This window comes from Malania oleifera, chromosome 10 (genome assembly GCF_029873635.1).
Source record: "Malania oleifera isolate guangnan ecotype guangnan chromosome 10, ASM2987363v1, whole genome shotgun sequence".
Classification (NCBI taxonomy): Eukaryota; Viridiplantae; Streptophyta; class Magnoliopsida; order Santalales; family Ximeniaceae; genus Malania; species Malania oleifera.
Genome location: NC_080426.1, coordinates 19,752,399 through 19,776,148, shown reverse-complemented (window position 1 = coordinate 19,776,148; position 23,750 = coordinate 19,752,399). Strand labels below are relative to the sequence as shown.

The 23,750-nt window shown below is 36.5% G+C and overlaps 1 protein-coding gene across 3 annotated transcripts; it reads left to right on the top strand.

The window, feature by feature from the left end:
- Positions 1-4,246: 4,246 nt before the first annotated feature.
- Positions 4,247-13,567, top strand: LOC131165464 (uncharacterized). 3 transcript variants are annotated; one of them, XM_058123313.1, is made up of 5 exons: positions 4,247-4,725; positions 5,492-5,612; positions 7,722-8,161; positions 9,173-9,425; positions 12,079-13,567. In XM_058123313.1, exons 1-5 carry the CDS (start codon positions 4,700-4,702, stop codon positions 13,357-13,359), a joined length of 2,121 nt encoding a protein of 706 aa, XP_057979296.1. In that variant the 5' UTR covers positions 4,247-4,699; the 3' UTR covers positions 13,360-13,567. The 3 variants fall into 3 exon arrangements, with proteins under 3 accessions (XP_057979296.1, XP_057979293.1, XP_057979294.1); XM_058123310.1 differs by having other exon boundaries at positions 9,071-9,425; XM_058123311.1 differs by having other exon boundaries at positions 4,714-4,725; positions 5,496-5,612; positions 9,071-9,425.
- Positions 13,568-23,750: the final 10,183 nt, after the last annotated feature.

The following is a 23,750-nucleotide window of genomic DNA, read 5'->3' as shown; positions in this document are numbered from 1 at the left end:
GCCTTCTGGGAGAGAAACCGTCGATGGTTCATCGTGGCTTTCCTGAAACTGTCAACTATTTCTGGAAATCCAAGGAAACCCTCGATGAACTTCTGCTTCTAGCTACGAGACAGAATCCAAGATTCTAATTTGCTTAGTGTATTTTACTCCACTATGCATCCTATACTCGCCTCGCCTTACAACACCTAGCCTACCCATTCCTACTTCCTCGTAATTAATACCTATACGCTGGTAATATTATTCGCTAAAGTCTATAGAACTTAACAACCTAAGTTCTGATACCACAATTGTAACGCCCCGAACCTGGTGGAGTCCAAAGTGCCACTTAGAAATAAGTTCTCTAATACCACAACTGTAATGACTAGGATCCCAATAGGGTCCGGGGTACACCTTTCCAAAACTTAGCTTAAAACAATCAGCGGAAACAAAATAAACCTCAAATACTATACCAGAGTACTAAACCATCACAAAAATATATGTATCTCCAAATAACAATATTACAACCCAAGAGATATAGAAACATACTTAATTCAGTACTTTACAAACACTTACTCTAACTATACTATCTAAACCCCGCCCTGAAGCTCGTTAAGCTTGATTTCCTGTATTTCCTGAAATGTGAAATAATTATTGGGGTGAGACACTTCTCAGTAAGACGGAATAAATTATTATCATTGTGTGACTAACATGAGTTTTAGTGTGAGCAGAAAACCTCCATTATTTTAACTTTAAATAAAGATGCATTTATAAAACTGTAGCTCACACCTATATAATTAAAAATACACATTTTCTGTCAGATAATAATTCCGGCTCAATAATAGCCCCATTTATATAAATTCATAAATATGCATAGAAGAACTCTCCTATTTGGACTAATGACATGTTTAAACCCCCATGACGGGTTGTACGGTCCGAAGATTGGACTTAGTCTTGGCTGGCCTACCACCAAGCTAAGTAACACGTTTGCAAGTACGATTTTTCTATCGCATCCGGGTCCGGACCTATGAGGGTACATAACCCTTCTCAGGCCAAATCAACTTTTCACCGCCTACACTTCCACAACAGTGTGGCTGCACTGCTAATCTCACTAGCTACGGTACCGAGCTTTCATCACACTTGGTCCATCAGGGTTCTTAAACCATATACATAATAAAATATATAAAATCATATCATTTTTTTCAACATATGATTCGTAATAGCTTTTCCCCAATTTTCCCTAAATCCCCAAGATCGATATAAAACCGTCAAATTCACAATATGCACGTTATTCTCCACCATTCAAGAAATCAATATATCACCATATCGTTTATAGTATATTACGACAAAAATCTCAATAGTCTTTAATTATACAATAAATGAAATACTCTCATGCCACATGATTTGAGTGTTAAATCACACTTTAATAAACTACCGAAGAAAATATGTCATAATATACTCGGTATATTTTGCTGAAAATAAGGGTATAATCACCTCTACAATTTTAATTTAACTCAATATATATATATTTCTCAGAAAAAAGGAGATGATCAACCCTACTCCATTTATTTCTTCCCAGATACATGTTTAATAAACCAACATCACTAATTTCATATGCTTGAGTCATTCAAAAAATCTGATATAATATCCCTGTATTCATATACTCACATATAATGAAGTTTAATCGGTTTAAAATTCAAAATTAACCGACATAATCTATTCTCTTTACCTATTCTCAAAGATATGTTTGCTATGTTTCTTGAAACAAACCCTAGCTTCCTTAACCCTTGATGAGGAGAGAGAAGCTGGCAAGCCAAGAGGGGAGAGAGAGACACGAGTGAGAGTGGGAGGCGAGAGAGAGAAAGCCTAAAACCCAAGGAGAGAGAGAGAGAGAGAGAGAGAGAGAGAGAGAGAGTGAGAGAGAGAGAGAGAGAGAGAGATGATAGTGTTTTTTTTTAATATATATATATATAAGACCTCCCCACTTAAAGACCCTCGGCCACTTGAAACCATCGATGAAATCCTTGACATATATATATAAGCCCTCCCCACTTAAAGACCCTCAACCGCTTGAAACCATCGACGTTTTTCCTGAAGTTGTCGATGGTTTGGTCTCATATCAAACCAATTTTTCCATGTTCTTACATATAAGTTCTCGATTGTCTGAAACCGTCGACGTTTCCCTGAGCTCCCTGAAACTGTCGACGGTTTGGTCTTGTACCAAACCAAATTTATTTATTTATTTATTTTTCGAGTCCTTACATGTCTTCCCTTTAAATTAAAGTAATAATTAATTGGTTCCATTGGGTTTTAATTCTTTTAATTTCACTTGCTTCTTAATATTTCATCCGCTATTTCTTTATTCAAATGTAATAAAAGGGAGAAAAGAAAGGGAGTTCGATCTCTATTCGTAATGCAAATATTATAGTCTAACAACTAAAGAAAAGGGAAATTAAAGAAAACCTGACCAAGAGTTTACCTCATCTCATGCACCATTAATGTTTTTTTTTTTTTTAAAATCTGGGCATGCAATGCCAACTTATTATCAAATAACCATAAAAAATTATAAGCATGTGAGAAGCTAAGACAATGATTATGTCTTGGAAAGGCAAGAGAAGAAGATATTTTTTAATATGATATCATGATAGGAGGATGAAGAAAATAAAGGAGAGATGAAATGTCGAAAGGTGAAGAGAATGGGGAGACAAAGTATTAGAAAATAAATGGTTAAGAAAGGGAACTGTGGAATAAAAAAAGTAAAACAAAATATTTTGGGCTTTATGTTACAAATCGAGACTTAACTAGAATTTGGATTTTAAATGAATGACTCGAATAATAATATAAATATTAAAAAAATTATCACTTGGAGGACTACCAAAATTTTGCCTTTACCAAAGGAGTAGTTTAATAATGCATTGAAGTTGATCACCTTCCTCTTTCTTCATAGCATTCACCATTTAAGAAGATTGTTCATTAGTCTACATTTTTTCACCATATGAGATAAATATTATAAAACAAAACTTTTACATATCTATAACAAATAAAATTTATGAAGCAAATGTGGAGAGCTCGATACGTGGCAAATCTTGAGTTTTGCTGTCTCGTAGGAAAGGAGTGGAGCCAATAGGATTCTAGTGCAAAGGGGGATTCCCCATCTTTTCCTATCATCATTTTTCCTTTGTTGGAGAGCAATGCAAGGGTCATATGATACGACGATGGATTGGAGGATAGGGAGATGATACATCTTAGTGAGGCGATGTGAATGCATCTGACCTGTTTGAAGGGGCATAGGGCATCTTTAGATTTGGCGATGGAGGACTGTAGGATTGGGATCTTACCGATAAATTTAATGAGAAAACAATTCTATTAAGACTTCTTTCTCAATTAAAAAAGTGTTTATAAAACATAAATGTACTCTATCAATTTATTTATATTGTTTCACATTAATTATTTGGTAAAATAATTATCATTAGGGCTACAAACGAGTTGAGCTAAACTGGACTTTAGTTTGTTCAAGCTTGATTTGGAAGAAGTATAGTTCGGGCATAGTTCAATTTAAGTTCAAAAAATTAGGCTGGAGTTCAACTAAAAAATTTTCCAATGTCAGGCAATTTGTCTCCAAAGCATCTAGGTTGCAGCTCTTTCCCCCTATGCTTTCCACCCCCAACCCCCACTTCAACTCCTTATTTCCATTTCCCTCATGGAAAGATGGAACTCTTTGTGGTCTCCACTCTTCTATATAAGCCCCTTCCCTAAGTTATTATTGTTTGGTTGATTTGTATGTGAAACAATATTAATTTATTAACTTAAATAAATAAAATATTCTAAGTATGAAATTTGAAATTGAAATCATTATTGAGTTTAGTTGAGTTGTTCACAAGTCAAGATGAGCCTGAACATAGTCGAAACGATCTCATCTATGTTCACGCTCGTCTCATGTATTAAAATCTAAAATTTGGATTTGAAAATGACTCATTTGAATGATAAATAAGTTCAAACGAGCTCTTATCGAGTTAAGCTCCTGAAATTACTTATGAGTAATTTGTTTAGTTCGTAACCTTAGTTATTATCAATCAATGAATTAAAAATATTTTTGTTTCTAATTTTCTCACTTTAATTGCAAAAGGTAGGTGCTGAGTTCGAAATTAAATTTGCTGCATATTTATTTTGTATATGTATGTGTGTTTGTTAGAAACAAAAAAAGGAAAAAGGAAAAAATAGCAGAGGAAAGACAAAGAAACTTAAGAAAGAAAAATGATTGGAAGGAAATGTGGAATTTATTTTACCTTGAAATAAAAGGAAGAATTGAAGAGGGGGCAAGACACTGTGTCCTAGCCATTATTTCCATTCGCCCCTCCTCTTGTGGACGCTGGAAGAAAAAAAGAAGCTTCCCATGATCATTCCCAACAAAACCCCACGAAGCTCCCCTTTCGCTCTTTCTCAATCAACAGTAGCAGCTGTAATGAAAGTATAAACAACCCAGAACTCAGAAGAGGGTTTTCAACGGCCTCCTTGAAATCTGCTTCCCAAGTTGGTTCTGCGTTTCGATAGTTCTGTTTTTCGGGCTCTTCGTGGGAATCACAAACTTGGGTTTTGCTTACTTTCGTATTTTTTGACGATATTTTGCTGTAATTGGAACTGATTGGGTGTCTGTGGCCGCGACAGAGGTTGAATTTTGAAGTTATTCGGGTTTTTGGGTTTGGTCAGAGATGATCTTTTGATAATGCAGAATCCTTTGAACGAAGATCGGTAAGGGCCATCTGGGTGTTTGTGTTTTTCAAGTTTACGATGCCTCCAATCAGGGTCTTAAATGTTTTAATTGCTTTTGTCTACGGTATTTTCTTCTTTGATTGGTATTTCTCGATTTATGATTTGTTAGGGTTTTCGCATTTAATTTATTTATTTATATTTGCTCACGGGAGGTGGGATGGTGTGAGGGTGTTTCTGATAGTGAAAAACTCGGCATCTTTTGGAAATGATTACATTTTGATTATGTGAGTTAGCGTTTAATTGGGATTAATAAATTGTCACTGTTTTGCATCGAAGAAAGTTGAGGAAAAGGGAATGATATTTGGAGAAATTCAAATTAGCAGTCGAATAATTGTATGAAAATGTAGCTAGAGATGATTTTGTTCACTTCCCACGAGCTACAGTATTGGAAAATACGCAACTCAATCCGGCTCTTTTACTGTTCGATTAACTCAACAGAGCATTTAGATTTAACGGATGGTTTATTTATTATACTCCCTAGCCAGTTTTGTTTTGGTCTTTGGATTTATGAAGCCATTGGGACTATTTAGTAATGGTTAGATTGCTCTGGCAATTAAGTTTTTCAATGGCTGAAATTTGTAACTGATTTGAGTTTAAGTTCTGCATATCTTGGTAATGAAATTTTGTTGGGGTCTCTGTAATTATGAAAACTGAGGTTTATGGATTACGTTGTATTTCAGTTTATGGATTAAATTGTATTTTCATTCTTGTTTGAGTACTTATACACTGGGCCCTCCTTAATCAGAAAGAGTGCCAGCATGGAGGATTCCTCGGCAATGACTATTGAGTTTCTTCGCGCACGGTTGCTATCTGAGAGATCCGTCTCAAGAACTGCGAGGCAGAGAGCTGATGAACTGGCAAAAAGGGTTAGTTTTTGGATTATCACTATGTTTTGATAGAGAGGAGATAAAAAAAATGATAGTTGTTTCTTTAATGAAGATTAAAAGAAAAGAAAGGAGAGTGATTGCGCTGTTGTTTGGATAACTGGTGAGAAAGGGAAGGATTTGATCATGTTTTACTAAACCTTTCATTTGTTAATTAAGCTGTTAAATTTTTTTTTTTCTTTTTTATACTTGATGAGGTTTTTTTGGTATTTTAATGAATGTATTATAGATCTGATCTCTCCACATTTCTCTACATCAAAAAGAGGGGGGGTTTTTTTGGGCGTCCCGGGGGGGGCGGGGGGGGGGGGGGGGGGGCGCGGGGAGAGGGAGGTGGTGCAACCCAAACAAGTTATTTGTGGGGAGAAAGACAGAGAAAGAAAGAGAGAAAGAGACGTCTTTCTTTTCTTTTCTCACCAAATCACTTAGTCGAAATGAAAGTGTATAAAGTTTAGGGGAAAATGCACCAACTTCCCTGAGGATTCCAGATTTTGCAATTACCTCCTTGACATTTCCAAATTTGTCAAAATATTCCCTGTAACTTTAATACTTTCAGTTGTCAACCTCTTATTGTTAATCATTTGTTAATTAAGTGTATTTTTATTCTTAATCCGTATATTGGCAATTTTATCCTTGTGTAAAAAATTATTTTTAAAATTTTCAGCAATTCTTATTCAAAAAATACAAGAACTTTTAATTGCTTATTTTTTGCAGAAAATATTGTGATCTAAATTTTTGTTTTTAAGTTGTTGGAACTCTTGAATGGAACTCATAAATAGTTGTTATAAATTGTTCTTTTATTAAGTGGTAACATTGTGCTTGATATTAGGGTAAATTTGTTATTTAAAAATTTAAAAATTTCACTATAATAATTTCTAAGTTCAAATGATGGTAATTTATTATACTAGGGTTAAGTTATAATTTTACTAGTTTTAAATTTTTTAAATGATTTTTTTAAAAGTTCAAACTCTACAATATTTGTATAGAGGTAAAATTGCCATTTTAGCAATTTAATAAATAAAAGCACTTTCTGTTAACAAGCAAATAACTTTGGAGGTGTTTATGACAAAAAGACTTAACATAAAGGGAGGATGTTTCAAATTCAGAAACCTCAAGTGGGTAAGTGCTGCATTCAGACCCACAAGGGACAGTGCTGCATTCTACCCTAAATTTTAACAGTCCTTCCCCAATTCCCACCCAAATGACGTCGTAGCTCCTGCAAAAGTAATAACAATCAAAGCGGTAGGTGGGTATTCAAATAAAGGGGAGGCACCTTGCTATCATGAAAACGCCAGCTGTTACCATAGTAGCTGCATGAATCAAGGTGGATACTAGAGTGGGACCCTCCATAGCATTGGGTGAGCAAGTATGCGATCCTATCGGGTGCCAATTAGCAGCCGCCTTTTTTGGAAGGCGTCCTTTGTCTTTATTTGACCCCAAGAATGGATTGGATCGAAACGACTTTCCTTTCGAACCCCTTTGTGTCTATGAATTTCTGACCACGAGGAATCTCCATTGCCAATTTTCCTTTTAAATCATAAGGTGCTGCCTTTATTCTTAGAAAGATCTGTTCTCCTCTCTCTCTCTCTCTCTCTCTCTCTCATGTATGCCCCATTGTAAAGCCCAGAATCAAGTTAGCCTTCTCATAAAAAAAATATGCTATACTCTTACACAATAGTTTGATAATAAGAGTATTCCTCCACAGCTAGCAGATTCTTTTTCTTTCGTTTTCAGAAATGTGTATAAATCATACTCAAATTATCTTCACTCTAATCATCATTCTCATCTGAGAAGAATAAGTCATCATCATCACTTCAGAACTCAATGTACATTTGCACATCCCCTTAGACATCATTCCTGGAAAATTGTTTTGATGCAAATCTTCACCTACACTTTTCCATTGATTGGAAGTCCCTACACCAATATTCCCCCATCAGTAATCTTTAATTTTTTAGCATTATAATATGTTGAAGTTGATGCTGAACCAAATGCATGCACGCGCGTTCACACCTGCACATTCAAAATGCTCCTAATCGCATTTGCCAATCTCCTTTAGCACTTACTCTTGAGAATGTTGTTTGTCCAATGTAATAGGTGGTTGAACTGGAGGAACAGTTAAAATTTGTCTCTCTCCAAAGGAAGAAGGCCGAGAAGGCAACGGCAGATGTTCTTGCCATTCTGGAGAACAATGGGATAAGTGATGTTTCTGAGGCTCTTGATTCTAGCTCTGACCAGGAAGGAGTGCCATATGAATCTAAAGTGAGTAATAATTCTACGAAAGAAGAGGAAAGCTCTGTCAGTTCAAAAGGGGGGAGAAATGATGCAGAGGAACTTTCAGGTTCTGAGATTGAATCTTCTTCATTAGCTGGTGGAAGCTTGTCTTGGAAAAGCCGCAAGAATTCACGGAATTCTCATGAAAGGAAGTATCTTGAATCTTCAATGAGAAGGCGAAGCAGTTTTTCTTCTGCAGGTTATACTTCACCAAAACAATGCCCGGGTAAATCATGCCGCCAAATAAGACGCAGAGAAACAAGGTCATTTTTATCTTCTCTAGTTTTCTCTTGCGCTCTATCCTTCTTTTGTTCTTTCTTTCTTTCTTCTTCTTCTTCTTCTTCTTTGCCTTATTTTACTTCATTAGTTGTCATATATCAGAGAAAATTTACATTGAAAGGCATTTGTTGGTCATTCGCTCATATTATAAATTATATTGTTTTATATTTGCATGTTGGAACCCAATTTCAAACTTTCATCTTGGAGATGTTCTTAATGTTTATTGGTATGGCTTATAAGTCATAATGATCATATCTGACTAGTGTTATTAAAAAATTTTATCTCTGCAATTTGCTGTTTGGAATGCACAATCCAAAAAATTTTATAGTTTTGTCTCAACGTACTTGAATGAAAATCTGAAGAATGTTTTCCTTTTTATTCCTTCTCTCTTTTACACTTCCTGTCATGATTCATGAAGGCTAAAAAATAATGTAAGAAACCTAATAAAATAGACAATTTATGAGAGCATGAGTGAAGGGCACCAAAGGATCTGGAGCTAAATCGCTGTTGTAAACTGGAAACAGTTAATTGTTTTATATGATTAATTGACTAGTCTTATTAGCAGATTTTAAAAAGCATAAAAACAATTTGAAACAATTTGGTCATTTCAAGGAAACAAGCTTTCCTCAATTATCTACTTTTTAGTTATTGCAAAGAAAATAATCACAGCATCTAGGGGAAGCTAATTGCATTCTGTATGATTGATAGAAGGCTACCCATATTATACCACGTTTTAGAGTATGCAACAATCCTTGTCGCTGCAGATTCGTCCGCTTGGGTATCCCTGATGTCGATTCCAACACATTCTACATGCATGGCAATCTCTTTATCATTATTCTTAAATCACTTGTCTGTTTCCATACAGAATTTTCAAATATTGTTTATATTGCCAGATCTGCAGTTGAGGATCCAAAAGTTGAGTCTGTTGTCCCTGATGCTGAAGAAAATGAAGTTGCCACGAATTCTGACGGTTCTCCTAATTGTTTTAACAATAGGCCTGAGATCTCGGGGGAAGCTTCTGAAAATCAGGAGTCAGCTTTATTGGAAGGTCTAGTTTCTGATAGCTTAGAGGATCAAAGAAAAGAAACTAGTGCAGGCATTTATCTTGATAGGAATGGAGGAGAGAGAGAGAGAGAGATGGAAAAAGCACTGGAACATCAAGCCCAGCTGATTGGTCGATATGAAGCAGAGGAAAAGGCACAGAGAGAATGGGAAGAGAAGTTTAGAGAAAATAACAGCAGTACTCCGGTATGTTTCTTCAGCACCTAACTCAAACTATTCATGCCAAAAAAAAATGACAAAATGTTCATGCGCTTAGAATTTACATACTATGGCATTTTGCATGTGGAAAAAATATTGATTGATTTGGGTTTTGCCCTTCAAGATCATATCTCTGTCTAGTTTCATAAGTACTGTTAATATTCTTTAGGAGGAAGCATCATAGCCGAAGAAGTTTTTTCTTCCTTCTGTTTAGTGCTTACAAGTTTATGATGGGTCTTGGTGGTTGATTTATCTGAACTATTTAGTGCAATGTCATAAGCTGAATTGTATTATCTTTGGGTTTGTGATGTCTTTTGCCTTGTGCAATCCTGACACTGTGGAACAAGTGTGATAGTGATCCTCAAGTTAATTTTTTATTTCTCTTTGTACTGATACAACAGTTACTTATTTTGGAACTTATACATGTGATTGTGATTATTTGATTTGTTGGGATGGTGTTGACTGTAGTTTGTTTGCGGGTGCTTTTCAAATTGTGTACTTTTATAATAATTTTGCTGACATAATCCTTTTTTAAAAAAAAAAAAAAAATGAGGAATGAAAGGAATTCTCCTCAGATAAGTTGTATAAAAATTCAGTTTGATAGGCAGGCCATGGATTCAAGTCTGTACACTGCGTAGTAGAAATTTGCTTGCTTGCATTTGTGCGTGTATTGTGCACTATATGAGGCTTGTGTGTCAATGATAGGGATCTGTGAGAAGTAGGCTTATACAAGCAAAATTAGTGATGGGACTCTTCAATCAGCAGTCATTATTTCAAGGAAAACTGGTTTGCTGGTTTTTGTAATGATTATAAATTTAGTTTCAGAAAATTTATATATGAATTTCTGGGAAAAAAAATAAAGTGATAAGATATATAAAAAGAGAGACAAGAGAATACTGCATGATTGGACTTGGAGAGGGATGGGCACATGTATTTATGATGTAAAATTGATACTTCAGATAGAATTATTAGCTACTAGAAATATAAAAATAGTATGACCAAATCAAGTTAATACTTGAAATATCAACTCTCTCTCTCTCTCCAAAAAAAAAAAAAAGAAAAAACTGATGTCATTTGCCTTATTTTTTGGATTTATTTGTGGAGATTAAGTTTGTTGTAGGTTATTTCTAGGAGGCTGTAGCTGGTGTGTTTGTGAGACTAGTGGCTCAAAAGACACACTTGATTCACGTCCAACTCCAAGATAGTTGGAGGATTTGCCTTCAACTATCAACTCGTTATTGTGTATCCATGTTGCAACATTAAAGCATAGAGGCACTCCCTAATATTTCAGACATAGGCATGTCAGCTCAATGCTTGGGCCTGATATTTTTCTTTTTCTTTTTTCTTTTGAATAGATTTATTTGAAAATGGAATAACTTGTGGAATAACTTATACTAGAGGAGGAGCACATGCATGTGCATGCTACAAAATGCCATGAGTAATCCCAAAATGGAGTTGGTGAGGGAGATGTTGTGGGAATGAATAGTTGAATAGCAGACCTTAACCAGTTCACCTTTTATTTTCTGTTTGATTAATCTGGGACAATGAAATGATGAGATATAAAATTCTTGTAGTTTAGGTTTCTCTGGAAATTTCAATCCCAGCTGAGCACGGTAAATGTTTGTCATTAGGATGACGTTCCATGGTATTTTTTCGTGAGAGTAATAATTGAAAGATGGACTGAAAGCTCTCCTTTTATAAAGGTATAGGTTATTAGGACACTGATATTGAGCCACGTTAAAGGTATTTTTTATTGAGCATTCAGTTTAGGTGTCTGCCACATAACTGTTTTGAAAAACTTGTTCTTAGATTGTGCTTCTTTGATATGAAGCTGATGATGTTGCCCATGGTCTTTCAGTGTTCTAGGTTTGTGCAAGAAGGCATCCAAACTTTATTCTTGTGCAATTACCCAATGACATGTTAGATATGTCAAAAACACCCTCTCCTAATCAAAGATTTTAGAGGTTAAATAATAATTTCAATTCAACTTTGCCAATTTAACCACCACTTTCCTTGATAAAACCTGCTGCTGTCAACTGTCTCAGTCTCCATATGAAATTGCTGATAATAACTGGAACTAATAAAGTGAGACTAAGATGAAGTAAGCTGCACGGTCCGCCCCTCTTTTATGCATAAATCATGCAATTCAATTATATAGCTCAGAAACAATACTAGGAAAAAGGATGTTGTATTTCCTCTTGAACTTCATTTTAAGAAACAGTTCTGAAGTAGCAGTATAAGTGATCACCCTAAAACCCTAATTGAAATTGGTAAATTTTCTTTTCAAAATCTTAGGAGATTGAACTGCCATTGATAATATAGAAAAATAATGAAATTTTTCCTAGGTTTGGAGGATGAACACTTATTTGGGCATCATTGGACCAACATATGTGATGAGTGATGACAGTGATGTCCTTGTTTTGAGGCAAAAGCTTCTCTTCTTGTAAATTTTCTTAGGATGAACCAGGCATAAGCCTCACTGGTGTGTTTTGTGTCTCTGTTTCAACATTTTCAATTTACTTTTTCCAAATGTAATCATTTGACCTTGATTGGCTCTGCAGTTCATGACTATATATGCCCTTCCTCGAGATCCTGTGTTACTTTTTAACATTTTTGGCTGTTTTGGTTATTAACAATTTAGGATTCATGTGAACCCGGAGACTACTCAGACATCACTGAAGAAAGAGATGAATGCAAGACACGAGCTCCCCAACTCGGCGGGACAATTGCATCTCTAGACAAAGAATCAAAGGTTGAAGATGCTCCCCTTGCTAAGGAATTGCCTCAAACTCATTCCAATGGCTATGAGCCACCTCAGCATGTTGACATGGGATGCCTACAGGATCATAAGAGCAACAGAACACTAGGTTATGGTTCCCCAGTTTCGGAATTTGCATTGCCTAGGGCTAAGGAGAAGCAAAAACAAGAGCATTCGGAACATCATTCCTCTCTCTCCTCGGCACAGAGCTCCCCCCACCATTCACATCAGCCTGGTTTTTCTGAGAACCTTCAATCAGCAAACATCACCCCTCTATCTCATGCAGATGGTGCACATAAAACCGAAGTTCCAGGGAGCCAAAAAGAACCTGCATTGATGCCAAATGAAGCACCTGATGGCGTAGGAAGTGTGTTAGATGCACTTCAACACGCACGATTATCACTGAGGCAGAGACTGGATAGGTTGCCATTTTTAGAAGGCAGCACTGTTGAAAAAGCAGTTGAACCTTCTTTTCCTGCTATGAGTACTGCGGAAAGAGCAGAGATTCCTATTGGATGCGCCCGGCTTTTCAGAGTACCAACAGATTTTCAAGTTGAAGCTACTACAGCCTACTTTGCGGGTTCGAGCTCCGGACTGAGCCTGACCAATTATTATCCAGATACAGGAAATGCTTTAAAGTTGACTGCTGGTGATCAGTTTGCCACCAGCCCTTATGTGGAAACTCGATCAAGTGCTTCTTCTACTGATGGTCGACTTGCTGCCAATTCAAAAACTGATGGTGGACTAAGAATTTCCCAGCAGAAACCATCTTTCATTTCCTACTTGGATAGAGGCAGCGATCGATTTCTCCCAAGTGCTTATGTTGACCCTTCTAGGTTGGGTGTTTCTGCCAGTGCTTATGTTGACCCTTCTAGGTTGGGTGTTTCTGCCAGTGATCAGTTTCTCAGCAGTCCGTACCAGGGGGCAAGTGGGTTAGGACCATCTACCCAGAAGTTTGATCCCTACTTGGATGCAGGTCTACCCTCTTCCACCAAGCATACCTATCCTATCTATCCTGATCCAATCTCTCGATTTCCTTCCTATGAAGGATTTTCCACCATGGAAGGATTTTATAGACCCTCTTTGGGTAGGACAGCTGAACCACAGTCTGCTGACCGCTTCTTGTTATACGATGATCACATCAGACCAAATATGTATAGATAATTATAGTCAATAAACACCTGGTAAGTTTTTAATTTTGCAGCCCTTTAAGCCTTCTCATCTCTTTGGTTCCTGTTTATATGTTAGAATTAATGGAGATCTAGTTTGTACCAAATATGTTGTGTGCTTCCTTCTTGTTACTTTCACTTTTTCATTCAAGAAAACATTCTCTTCATTTTTATGAGCTTGGAATGGACGTTGAATTGAAATTTGTGTGGATTTGGATATTTGTATGCTATGCTTAATTTTATTTTCCTAAAAAGATGTTTTACTAGGGTTCTAGGAAGACTCTTTTTGGTTGATTGAAGACCTGTGCTAGGCTTGGGATACACACAACGAAAGTAACCCACCCTCCTAAGATTCCATACTGCAATATCAAACCTGAAATTTTCAAATTTTACCATTGAAAAGTCTCATAGAAATCAAAGAGGTCTTTGAGCCTTTAATTTGCATTGATATTGATCAATTGAATGATGATAAATTAGCATTGATGTGATATGGATAACTTTGTGATCCTTTACCAGGATTCTATATATACATATTTCACTTCATTTTTCCATTTATTCTAATTTTTTGCCTAAATTCAATTGATATATTATTGTGAAAATGAGATTAAAAAGAAAATTTGTCACCGGAAAATTAATAATTTACGTGCATTCGGTATTTGAAAACATAGAAACTTAGGACAATATTACTAAGCTATCAACATCTACAAACCACTTGGCCTTTTGGAATGGTCTCATAGGTTAGTATATGTAGAGAAATATTGTATAGATTTCTTGAAATTCTATTATAATTATTGCTTATTCGCGTGCTATGCTAAATCGGAGATTCAGCTATTTTGAATAAACCCGACATCAACAAGCTTGATACATTGAATATGTGACAATATCATAACCGTTCCGATACACCAATCTTGGGATACCTCGCTAAAAGAAAATCAAGATTTACCTTCTCAAAGGTTTGGAGAACAAAAAAGTTTGTCCTCTTTCATTGTAGAAAATAATTCTATTTATTATTTTTAATTATTTTTTTAAAACTAGAATGACCTCTCTCTCTCTCTCTCTCTCTCCCCACACTAAATCCATATTCTTCGTGGCCACTCTTTCAATCTTTTAAAAATTCCATGTTCTATGGAAATAAAAAAAAAAGAAATTGACCTGATGCTTATTCCTCCTCCTTAATTATATGATTGATATAAGAACTTCAATGGAAAGTGCTTTGAGAGCAGTACACACGATTGACCCAAAGGAACAACCCTTCCTCACGCATGCCTGTCGAATTAGTAGTCGCTCCATTTGTTTGATCTATTTCACCATTGAAGTCTTATCCAAAGTTAAATTTGTGACAAATTATTTTTTTGTAATTGGTCAATAAATTGCTAATTACTTTTTAAAATTTTTCAATCGTCTATTTGTAAGTTTGATGCCCATTCAAGGCTCAACAGTGAATACAAGTGTGTGGGTAATGTTTTCTCATATTAAGATATGTGTGATAATGGTGTAATTTAATGTAATATGTAATTTTTTTCAAAAAAATTATTTTGGTTAAAATATATGCTTGATTAATGATTTTATTTTATTTTTAGGTGCAAATGGAAATATAGCACCACTATAATTGAGAAGTGCATTCTCTAGCTAGAAAATAATTTGTTTTTAATTCAATTTTTTAAATAAATATGAAAATATCATTTTATTTATCTAAATTTTTAACATTGATATTGAAATGTTGAAAAATATATTTTTTTCCTATTTTTTTAATACAAATATTAAAAAGGTGGGAAAAAAGCGACATGTCCTGTAAGTATTTGAATTTTTTTTTAAAAAGAAATTAATTCCATAATTTAATTTACCCTTGTGGATGACTATTTTATTCAAATGACTCTATGATCCTTTTCCACGCACCTAAAACCAAACTTCTTTCTTTATGTATTTATTTTTTCCCTAATTTCATCGCTTAATCCAACCCAAATCACCACCTCAGACCCAATTGAACATATTTGAAACCTAAAATCACTATTTCGATCCACATTAAACTCATCAAAACCCCAAAATATCACATTAGAACTTTAAATTGTCACTTTGAACCCATTGAAATTCTAAATCATCTTAGTAAACACACCAACCAAAATCATATATTGTCACTTTGAATCCACCAAAATCCTAAAACAATGACATATTGACATCAAAGCAAGTTTGAAGCTAATCGAGACCTAAAACCAACAACAACAATAACAACAAAACCAATCCTTAGTCCCACTAGGTGGGATCGACTATATGAATCCTTTTCCGCCAATTTATGCGATCATGAACCATTTCTTTTGATAGATTCAAGGATATTAAATTCTTACTCACTATCTCCTCCCAAGTTATTTTACGTTTACCCCTACCCCTTCTACTGCCCCCCTCCCCCCCAAACAGTAATTGAGTCACTCTTTCTCACAGGTGCACTATGTGGCCTACGTTGCAAGTGTCCATACCATTTGAGTCATCCCTCCCTTATCTTATCTTCTACAGGAGCTACACCTAACTTACCACGAATATGTTCATTCCTTAATTTTTCTTTCGATGTTATACCTATGATGCCCCAATTTTTCATACCATTTTTTTCCCATACAATTAAATACATATAATTACATATCGGCCACATCAACACTTCAGATACCACACAAACATAACCCGACCGGAAGTGGGTACTGGGTATACATCCATTCTCATATACACAACCTAACAGTGGAAGTCATCATTTATATATGTACATACCACAACAAATACACATACCAAAGTACTGACCATCCATATACATGTCTATACATTCCCAAAAAGAAATACAAAATACTCTAAGGGAATCAAGCATCCCTAACTCAATCACTCACCCTGTCTACATAGGGTACCAGCTCCCCTCTATCTCGGAGCTCTGTCATTGGGTCTATCTTGGTTTCCTAAAATATTTAAATGATTGGGTGAGACACATCTCAGTAAGACGGAATAAATTATCTACAGTGTGTGGCAGTATGAGTTTCATTATATCATAACATATATTCATTTCAGTGATAATATCTTTTGAGAAAATATACCATTCCACATTCATAGTCATATAGATATAAAACACAAGTTTTCATAAGCTTTTACTTTCATTTCCAAAACCATACATACGCAAACCATATTTACCTGCAAAGTTCCCGAGAATAAGGAAGCTTAATCGTCCATACAAGTCGCTTCTCTTTGCCCTGATATCGTTTGTATCCTAACCCGATTAACTTAGGTTCAGGTACAACTGATACTTATTAGAGCACTCACCTTACTCAGTAAGCCCTCAAACGGAGTGTCTTACTTCTCTTTAATTAATTATATAATAACTCACACTATTCCATTCTCATTTCCATTTTCATTTCTATATTCATTTCCATTTTCTTTTCCATATTCATATCTAGCTCATGAGTGTCCTCGGTAACCAACACATCCGTGTCTATAACTCATGGTTGCCTTGAGGATTTTTCTCCACGTCATGCTTCCCCCCATGAATAGGGTTGTGCGACTCGAATGCTAGATCTAACAGCGGTTGGCCGACCCGGTTAGATCAAAATATCATCCCATATATCCCGTGTCTGTAGTACAACGGGCCGGCCTATAGCCCTGATTCGGACTCAGGGTGTAACGACCTCAAAATTAAGACATTTTTTTTCCACATAAATTGCTCTGATATCCCTGCTATGAAATTTCAAACCCCAAAGGACACTGAAGTATTCTTGTATACAATAAACATACCTACGCAGCGGAAACATAAATCATATAACCATATATACTATACACTACCAAAATCCAGTATTTATAGACCATAGCCATACAAAATAATTTTCTCCAGTACTATCTACCCCAAAAATACAAAACTTTGTCAAAAACTCACCCTACAACCAGGGTAATAAAAAAAAAACTCCCTATTCGCTAGCCTGATTTGCTCGCCTAGCTGTCTCACCTGAAAAATGATAAAGTAATGGGGTGAGTCGATGTTCAGTAAGTGGAAATATGCTATTACTAGTGTGTGGCGACTAAGTTGCATACTGTTAAGATAACAACTGAACTGTAATAAAATAATAAATCTGTAAAGCATGTCTTTATTTTCACAATTTAAAATATAACTATATCATCTGTATTTTCTACTTTTCATACTGCTAATATCATACTATACTTGTAATGACCTGCTTATCTTAATATAAAATGAAACATAATAAATAAAATAGTCAACCCGAACCCGTGGGTAACAGGAACACCTGTCATTCACAGTGGAAATCTAAGCAACAGTAAGTATAAAATTTCAACCATCCAACTATAAAACATAATACCAGAGTCTACTTACACCAAAATAACATACATGTATTTTCAATCTCCCATAACATTCTGTGTACAACTAGGATCTCACAACAAAATAATCCTGATCCTAGTACAAAATCTTACCCTCCTAGTGGGGTAACTCAACAAACTCAATGGTGGCCACGACCCGCCGATCTCTCAAGGTCTCCTGAAAAATTAATTAAATTCGGGGGTGAGACACATCTCAGTAAGGAAAAATAAACTAAATATAGCTGTGTGGCAACATGAACATTTTATGCAATTATATATATATAGTACATTTCATATTTTTGTAAACGTTCATCATATCGTACTGAATAATCATGTACTTTCATATTTGCTAATAAATCATATCATTCATAAAACATCTGTTATAACTGATAATACTGAAAGCATACCCAGGATGAATAGCTAGCTGATGTCATGTATTACCCCCTATGACAGGTTGTGCAGCCGAAGGTGGGACCCGACAATGGTTGGCCGACCACTGCCAAGTCAAAAATATCTGTAAGTACGATGGGCCCGCCACACCCTGGTCCGGACTGCCAGGTAGACGTCTACACTCTACATTGAAAGCTACATTGACTATCCATCTCCCACCCCCTCGTGGGGTGGTTAGAACCAGTCTGATCATAGGTATCTAAGCCACGGTACTGAGCTCCTGAAACTGAACTAAACTAACATCCGGGTTCTGATAATATATAATACATGATATTATAACATTTTTCATAATTTCATAAATACGGTCTTGTGCCAAAATCATTTCATAAATACGACCTCACACCGAACATTTCATAAATACAGTCTCACACCGAAATCATTTCATATATATAGCCTCGCGCCGAACATTTCATACATATCATGCTGAAAATAATCAATTATCATGTACTTGTCAAAATCATTATAATATACTGTATCTTTTCATAATTCCTGAAAACATGCTTAATTCATAAAATTTGTCATATCATTACTTTTCATAAAAATAACATTCATGCCACACAAAATTGAATAATTCTGTACATTTCATTCTAAAATCTCATTTTCCGTATAATAGCAATATTTTCCCAATAACATACATTTTCTCAATAATATTCAAATATCATGCATATTCCCTGAAAATTTCTTTGCTGATAATAATGATAATACGTGTGGAAAAATAACTGTTTTAGTTTATTCCCTTACCTAGCAACTAAAAAGCTCCTATGTATTCCTGGACTCACACCCGTAGGATTTCTTGATCAATACCCTCAAAATGAAAACTCCCAATACTAAATTTCAGTATTTTCACGTGTATATCATTTCCTATGACTACAGTAAGACCAAATTCGGCATAAAAAACCTTACCTCAACTTAGGGATGAATTTTAACGGAGTTCCACCGATGATCTGCTCCGGTAGATATGCAGAGAACTTCTCCAAGAGCATCGTGGTGGCTTCAGATCCTCGAACCGGCGGAAATCTAGCCCGAAATCGAAGAGAGAGGGGAGATAAACCAAAAGGAGAGAGAGAGAGAGAGAGATTTTCTTCTTTTTTTTTTATTTTTTTTTTTTACGTTTAAATCCGGATTTTGGGTTATTTATAGGATTGGATTCGTTGACGAGACACGTCACTTCATCGACGAGTCCTGTGAAAAGTTCATCGACGAACCTGCACCTTCGTCGATGAATTTCAGACTTCCCAAATTCCTTTCTCGGTATCTTCTTGTCGACGAAACTTGGCTTCGTCGATGAGGCCCTTTTATATCCTCATCGACGAATCCTTTCTGTTCGTCGACGAAGTTGACTTCCTCCTTCTGTTACTATTTCTATTTTCCTTCCTCTTTATTATTTAAATACCATTATTATTCGGGTTGTCACATTCTCCCCTCCTTATAAAATTTCATCCTCAAAATTTACTATTCATATAATTCATCATCCCTTATTAAGAAAAATGGTCTACTTATTTTATTACTTACCCTCACTTATGGCGGAGGAATGCCATGGTTACATTTCAAGTCCTAAGAGATTACATATACCAAAAGAAAATTCCCCCAAAACTAAAATATCATTTACTACCAGAATATTACATGTACCTGCAAAAGAAACATTACATATTTACTCACATTTCTTAATTACATATGGACTTCTTGGAATAATTGTGGGTACTTTTGTCTGATCTGTTCTTCGAGCTCCCAAGAAGCCTCTTTTATTGCATGATTCCTCCATAGAACCTTTACCAAAGGAATCTTCTTATTACGTAGTTCCTGTTCCTTTCGGTCTAGAATCTGCACCGGTACCTCCTCATAGACTAGCGAATCACTGAGTTCTAACTCACCATAGTTGATAATATGAGAAGGATCTGGGACGTATTTCCTCAACATAGATACGTGGAATACGTCGTGCATCCTGGATAATGAAGGCGGTAAAGCTAACTTGTAGGCAACTTGTAAGAACCTGAACTGTGATAACTGGGTTTAAATAAATAAGAGAGGGGCAAAATTAGGAATTTGGCAGATTTCGTCGACGAAACCATATTTCGTTGACGAAGCCTTTGTTCTTCTCGTCGATGAAATTCAGAGACTTGTCGACGAGGAGAAGCCGAGGAGTCTCGAAAAAACTAGAGATGCCAGATTCGTCGACGAGGCCACTGACTCGTTGATGAAGTCAGTGAAAGATTCATAGACGAAGGCACCATTTCGTCGACGAATTGGGCTGGGTTAAAGGGCTATAAATTGGAAATTTCATTACTTCTTCATTAAGAAACTTCAAATATCTCCCTCTTTCTCTAAACCTCTCCCTACTCTCTCTCTCTCTCTAGATTTCTTTGCCGATCATTGATGGAATCGGAAATTTGAAGTTACCATGAGGATTGTGGAAGGATTCTCTACAACTTCTACGGATCAGAATCTTGTTTCGGAGATTTTTGGGTTTCAGCGTAAAATCGAGGTAAGGCTCAGTTTTCAATTCTGATCTGGTAGTTTTGTAGTTAACAGTCTTGTGAGTATATTCTGTACTGTAATTTGTAGGTTTTGAAACTCGGTTCGCTGTTTAGGGGCCTTGGAGTTCGAGATTTGTTATTCGGGGAAAAGGTAAGGGGAACTATGTTTATATTGGTTATTTTTGAAATCGGTCTTGGTGGAACTGTGGTTCACGTTCCTGTGTATATTTTGGCTACTCATTTGGGGGGATCTAATAGGAAAAACTATGGGTTTTTCATTATTACAGTTTTGGGAAAAGGGGGCGACGGGCTGCATCCTTGGTTTTGTTGAAAACCGTGGGTATATGTTGATTTATACTGTGATATTGGGATGACCATGCCTTGACTTGTTTAAATTGTATTTGTATAGAAAACCATGATTTAGATTACCAAATGTGTGTGGTTTGTTTGGTTATATGAGCATGCATGTGTGTGTGATATGTTAAATGGCTAGTAGGAATGGGGTTCCGAATTGTCCAGGTACTGAGAGTGTCCGGCTCTATATCCGAAGGCGTGTGTTTATCACCTAGCACGTAAGCAACAGTGTCTGGCTCTATATCCAAGGGCGTGAGCCTATACCGGCAAATCAGGCCGAAGGGTGTGGATGCACCAGTTTAGCGCCGGTACGATGCCATGGGAGTCAGGGACTAGCCATGTGCCGGTGGCGCTGTGCTTCGCGGGTTGGCTACGGGCCAACGCTGGATTGTTGTGGACTGGCTTTGGGTCAAAGGGTGTGACGACACCGGGATTGCTGATCATGTGTTGTGTGTGCATGTATGCACTGTGTAAATTAGTACTGGATTGCATTCAACTGCGTGTATGTTGCATTATGATAACAATCAAATTCCACACACCGATATAACCTGTGTTCTTCCTTACTGAGAGGTGTCTCACCCCTGCTGTATGTACATTTTTATAGGTCCTTTGAGTAACCGAAACTAGCATCCTGGTGTAGGGAGCGTAGTGGCCGGTGTACTGCGTTTAATGCTTGGGTAAGTGTTAGGACTGTAATTTTTGGTGGGTTACCATTTTGAGATGTGTTTGGGCACCCGTTTGTACGTTTTGATAGAGTCATGTTCTGCTCTTGTATAGACTCTGGTATGGTACTGCATATGTATATATAGAATGACCTTTTTCCACTACGTATATGATTGTGTTTGGATGTGTTTAGGGTGCTTGGGAACCCCACGGGGTCGGACCCTCATCTATTGTACTGTATCTTTGGATGTTTTATCAGATACAGGGACAGGTTAGATTCCATTATCACCCCAGGTCCCATTTCCGAGTTCGGGGCGTGACACAACTGATCCCACCTTCTCTAAAATTTCAAATGGATCGATGAACCTAGGGTTGAGTTTACCCTTCCTTCCAAACCTCATAACTCCTTTTAACGGAACTATCTTCAGAAACACATGATCACCAGTATCAAATTCTAAATTCCTACGGCGATTATCGGCGTAACTTTTCCGTCGGTTCTGAGCTGCACTGATTCTATCCATGATGAGTCGAACTTTATCGTATGCCTGCTGTACCAACTCTGGCCCCACAACTCGCTGCTCACCCATCTCATCCCAATACAAAGGAGATCAACATCTCCTACCGTACAGTACCTCAAATGGTGTCATGCCGATGCTGGATTGGTAACTATTATTATATGCGAATTCCACCAGCGGCATGAACTGAGTCCAACTACCCCCAAAATCTAATACACATGCTTGGAGCATATCTTCTAGTATCTGTATCGTCCTCTCAGTCTACCTGTCTGACTAATGATGGAATGTCGTGCTGAAAGATAGTTGAGACCCTAAAGCTTCCTGCAAGCTTCTCCAAAACTGTGACGTGAAACGCGGGTCTCGATTTGATACTATAGATACTGGCACCCCATGAGAACGAACTATCTCCTGGACGTAAATCTCTGCCAAACGGTTGAGAGAATAGCTGATCTTGATAGGGAGAAAATGGGCGGTCTTAGTCAACCGGTCTACTATCACCCAAATCGCATTCTGGCCATGCGATGTCGACGGCAGCCCTGAAACGAAGTCCATAGATATATGATCCCACTTCCACTCTGGGATAAATAACGGCTGCAACTAACCCGTTAGCCTCTGGTGCTCAGCTTTTACCTGCTGGCACGTCAAACACTGGGTTACATACTAAACAATCTCTCTCTTCATACCACTCCATCAATAAAACTATCGTAGATCCCTGTACATTTTCGTACTACCGAGATGAATCGTATACAAAGATCTGTGAGCCTCCTCCAAAATAGTCTTCCTATTGTCAGTATCGGTAGGAACACACAGTTTGGAACAGAATCGTAAAGCTCCATCATCTGAAATGCAGAATTCCTCTCCCTGACCACTCTACTCTCTATCCATCACTTCTACTAATTCTGGGTCTTCTTTCTGAACAGCTTTAATTCTTTCATGCAGAGTAGGTTGTACCACTATACTGACTGTCACGACGTCCCAGGAGCGCGTGTGCCCCGGGCGATGAAATTAAAAAATGTGTTTTAAATTTTCAAAGAAAAATATGGAATGTCGGAGTCGCCACTAACCTTTTAGTGTGGTTAGAACACATGATTACTACCCCGTTAGGGGTAGAATCGGTCTACGTTATCAGAGCTGGGGTCGGGAGTTCGGTTACGCGAGGGGAAGGTACAATCACCCCCTACACGCCCGTTCTTACGAACGGTACCTAACTAATTTGGAATTATCCCTAAATTAATCTAATAAGTCTTTAAATTACTCCTTTTATGAATTTATAAATACACATGGAAAATAAATTAATAACTAAATAAATATAATATATACATATATATTCCCTCAGAGCTTAAAGGTACGTGAAGCCCGAAAGCTAATACCCTAGCATTAAAATCATAGGGATAAAAATCAAAAAAATATTTAAGAAAGTACGCTCCCAAATTTTGGAAATTTTATAGTTTTTTTTTTAGGAAAATACTAATATGGGAGGTTTTAATATATGGTAATAGGGTAATAAGCAACACATACCTACTAAAATATTATGAATGTCAAAATAAGTAACTAGATACCATAATACTATATATATATATATATATATATATATTAAT

Bases quoted from the DNA above. Each gene is read 5' to 3' on its own strand.
- LOC131165464 (XM_058123310.1), top strand. From the start codon at position 4,700: ATGCAGAATCCTTTGAACGAAGATCG. The intron at 4,726-5,491 runs GTAAGGGCCATC...CTCCTTAATCAG, and splicing joins AATCCTTTGAACGAAGATCG to AAAGAGTGCCAGCATGGAGG. The intron at 5,613-7,721 runs GTTAGTTTTTGG...CCAATGTAATAG, and splicing joins CTGATGAACTGGCAAAAAGG to GTGGTTGAACTGGAGGAACA.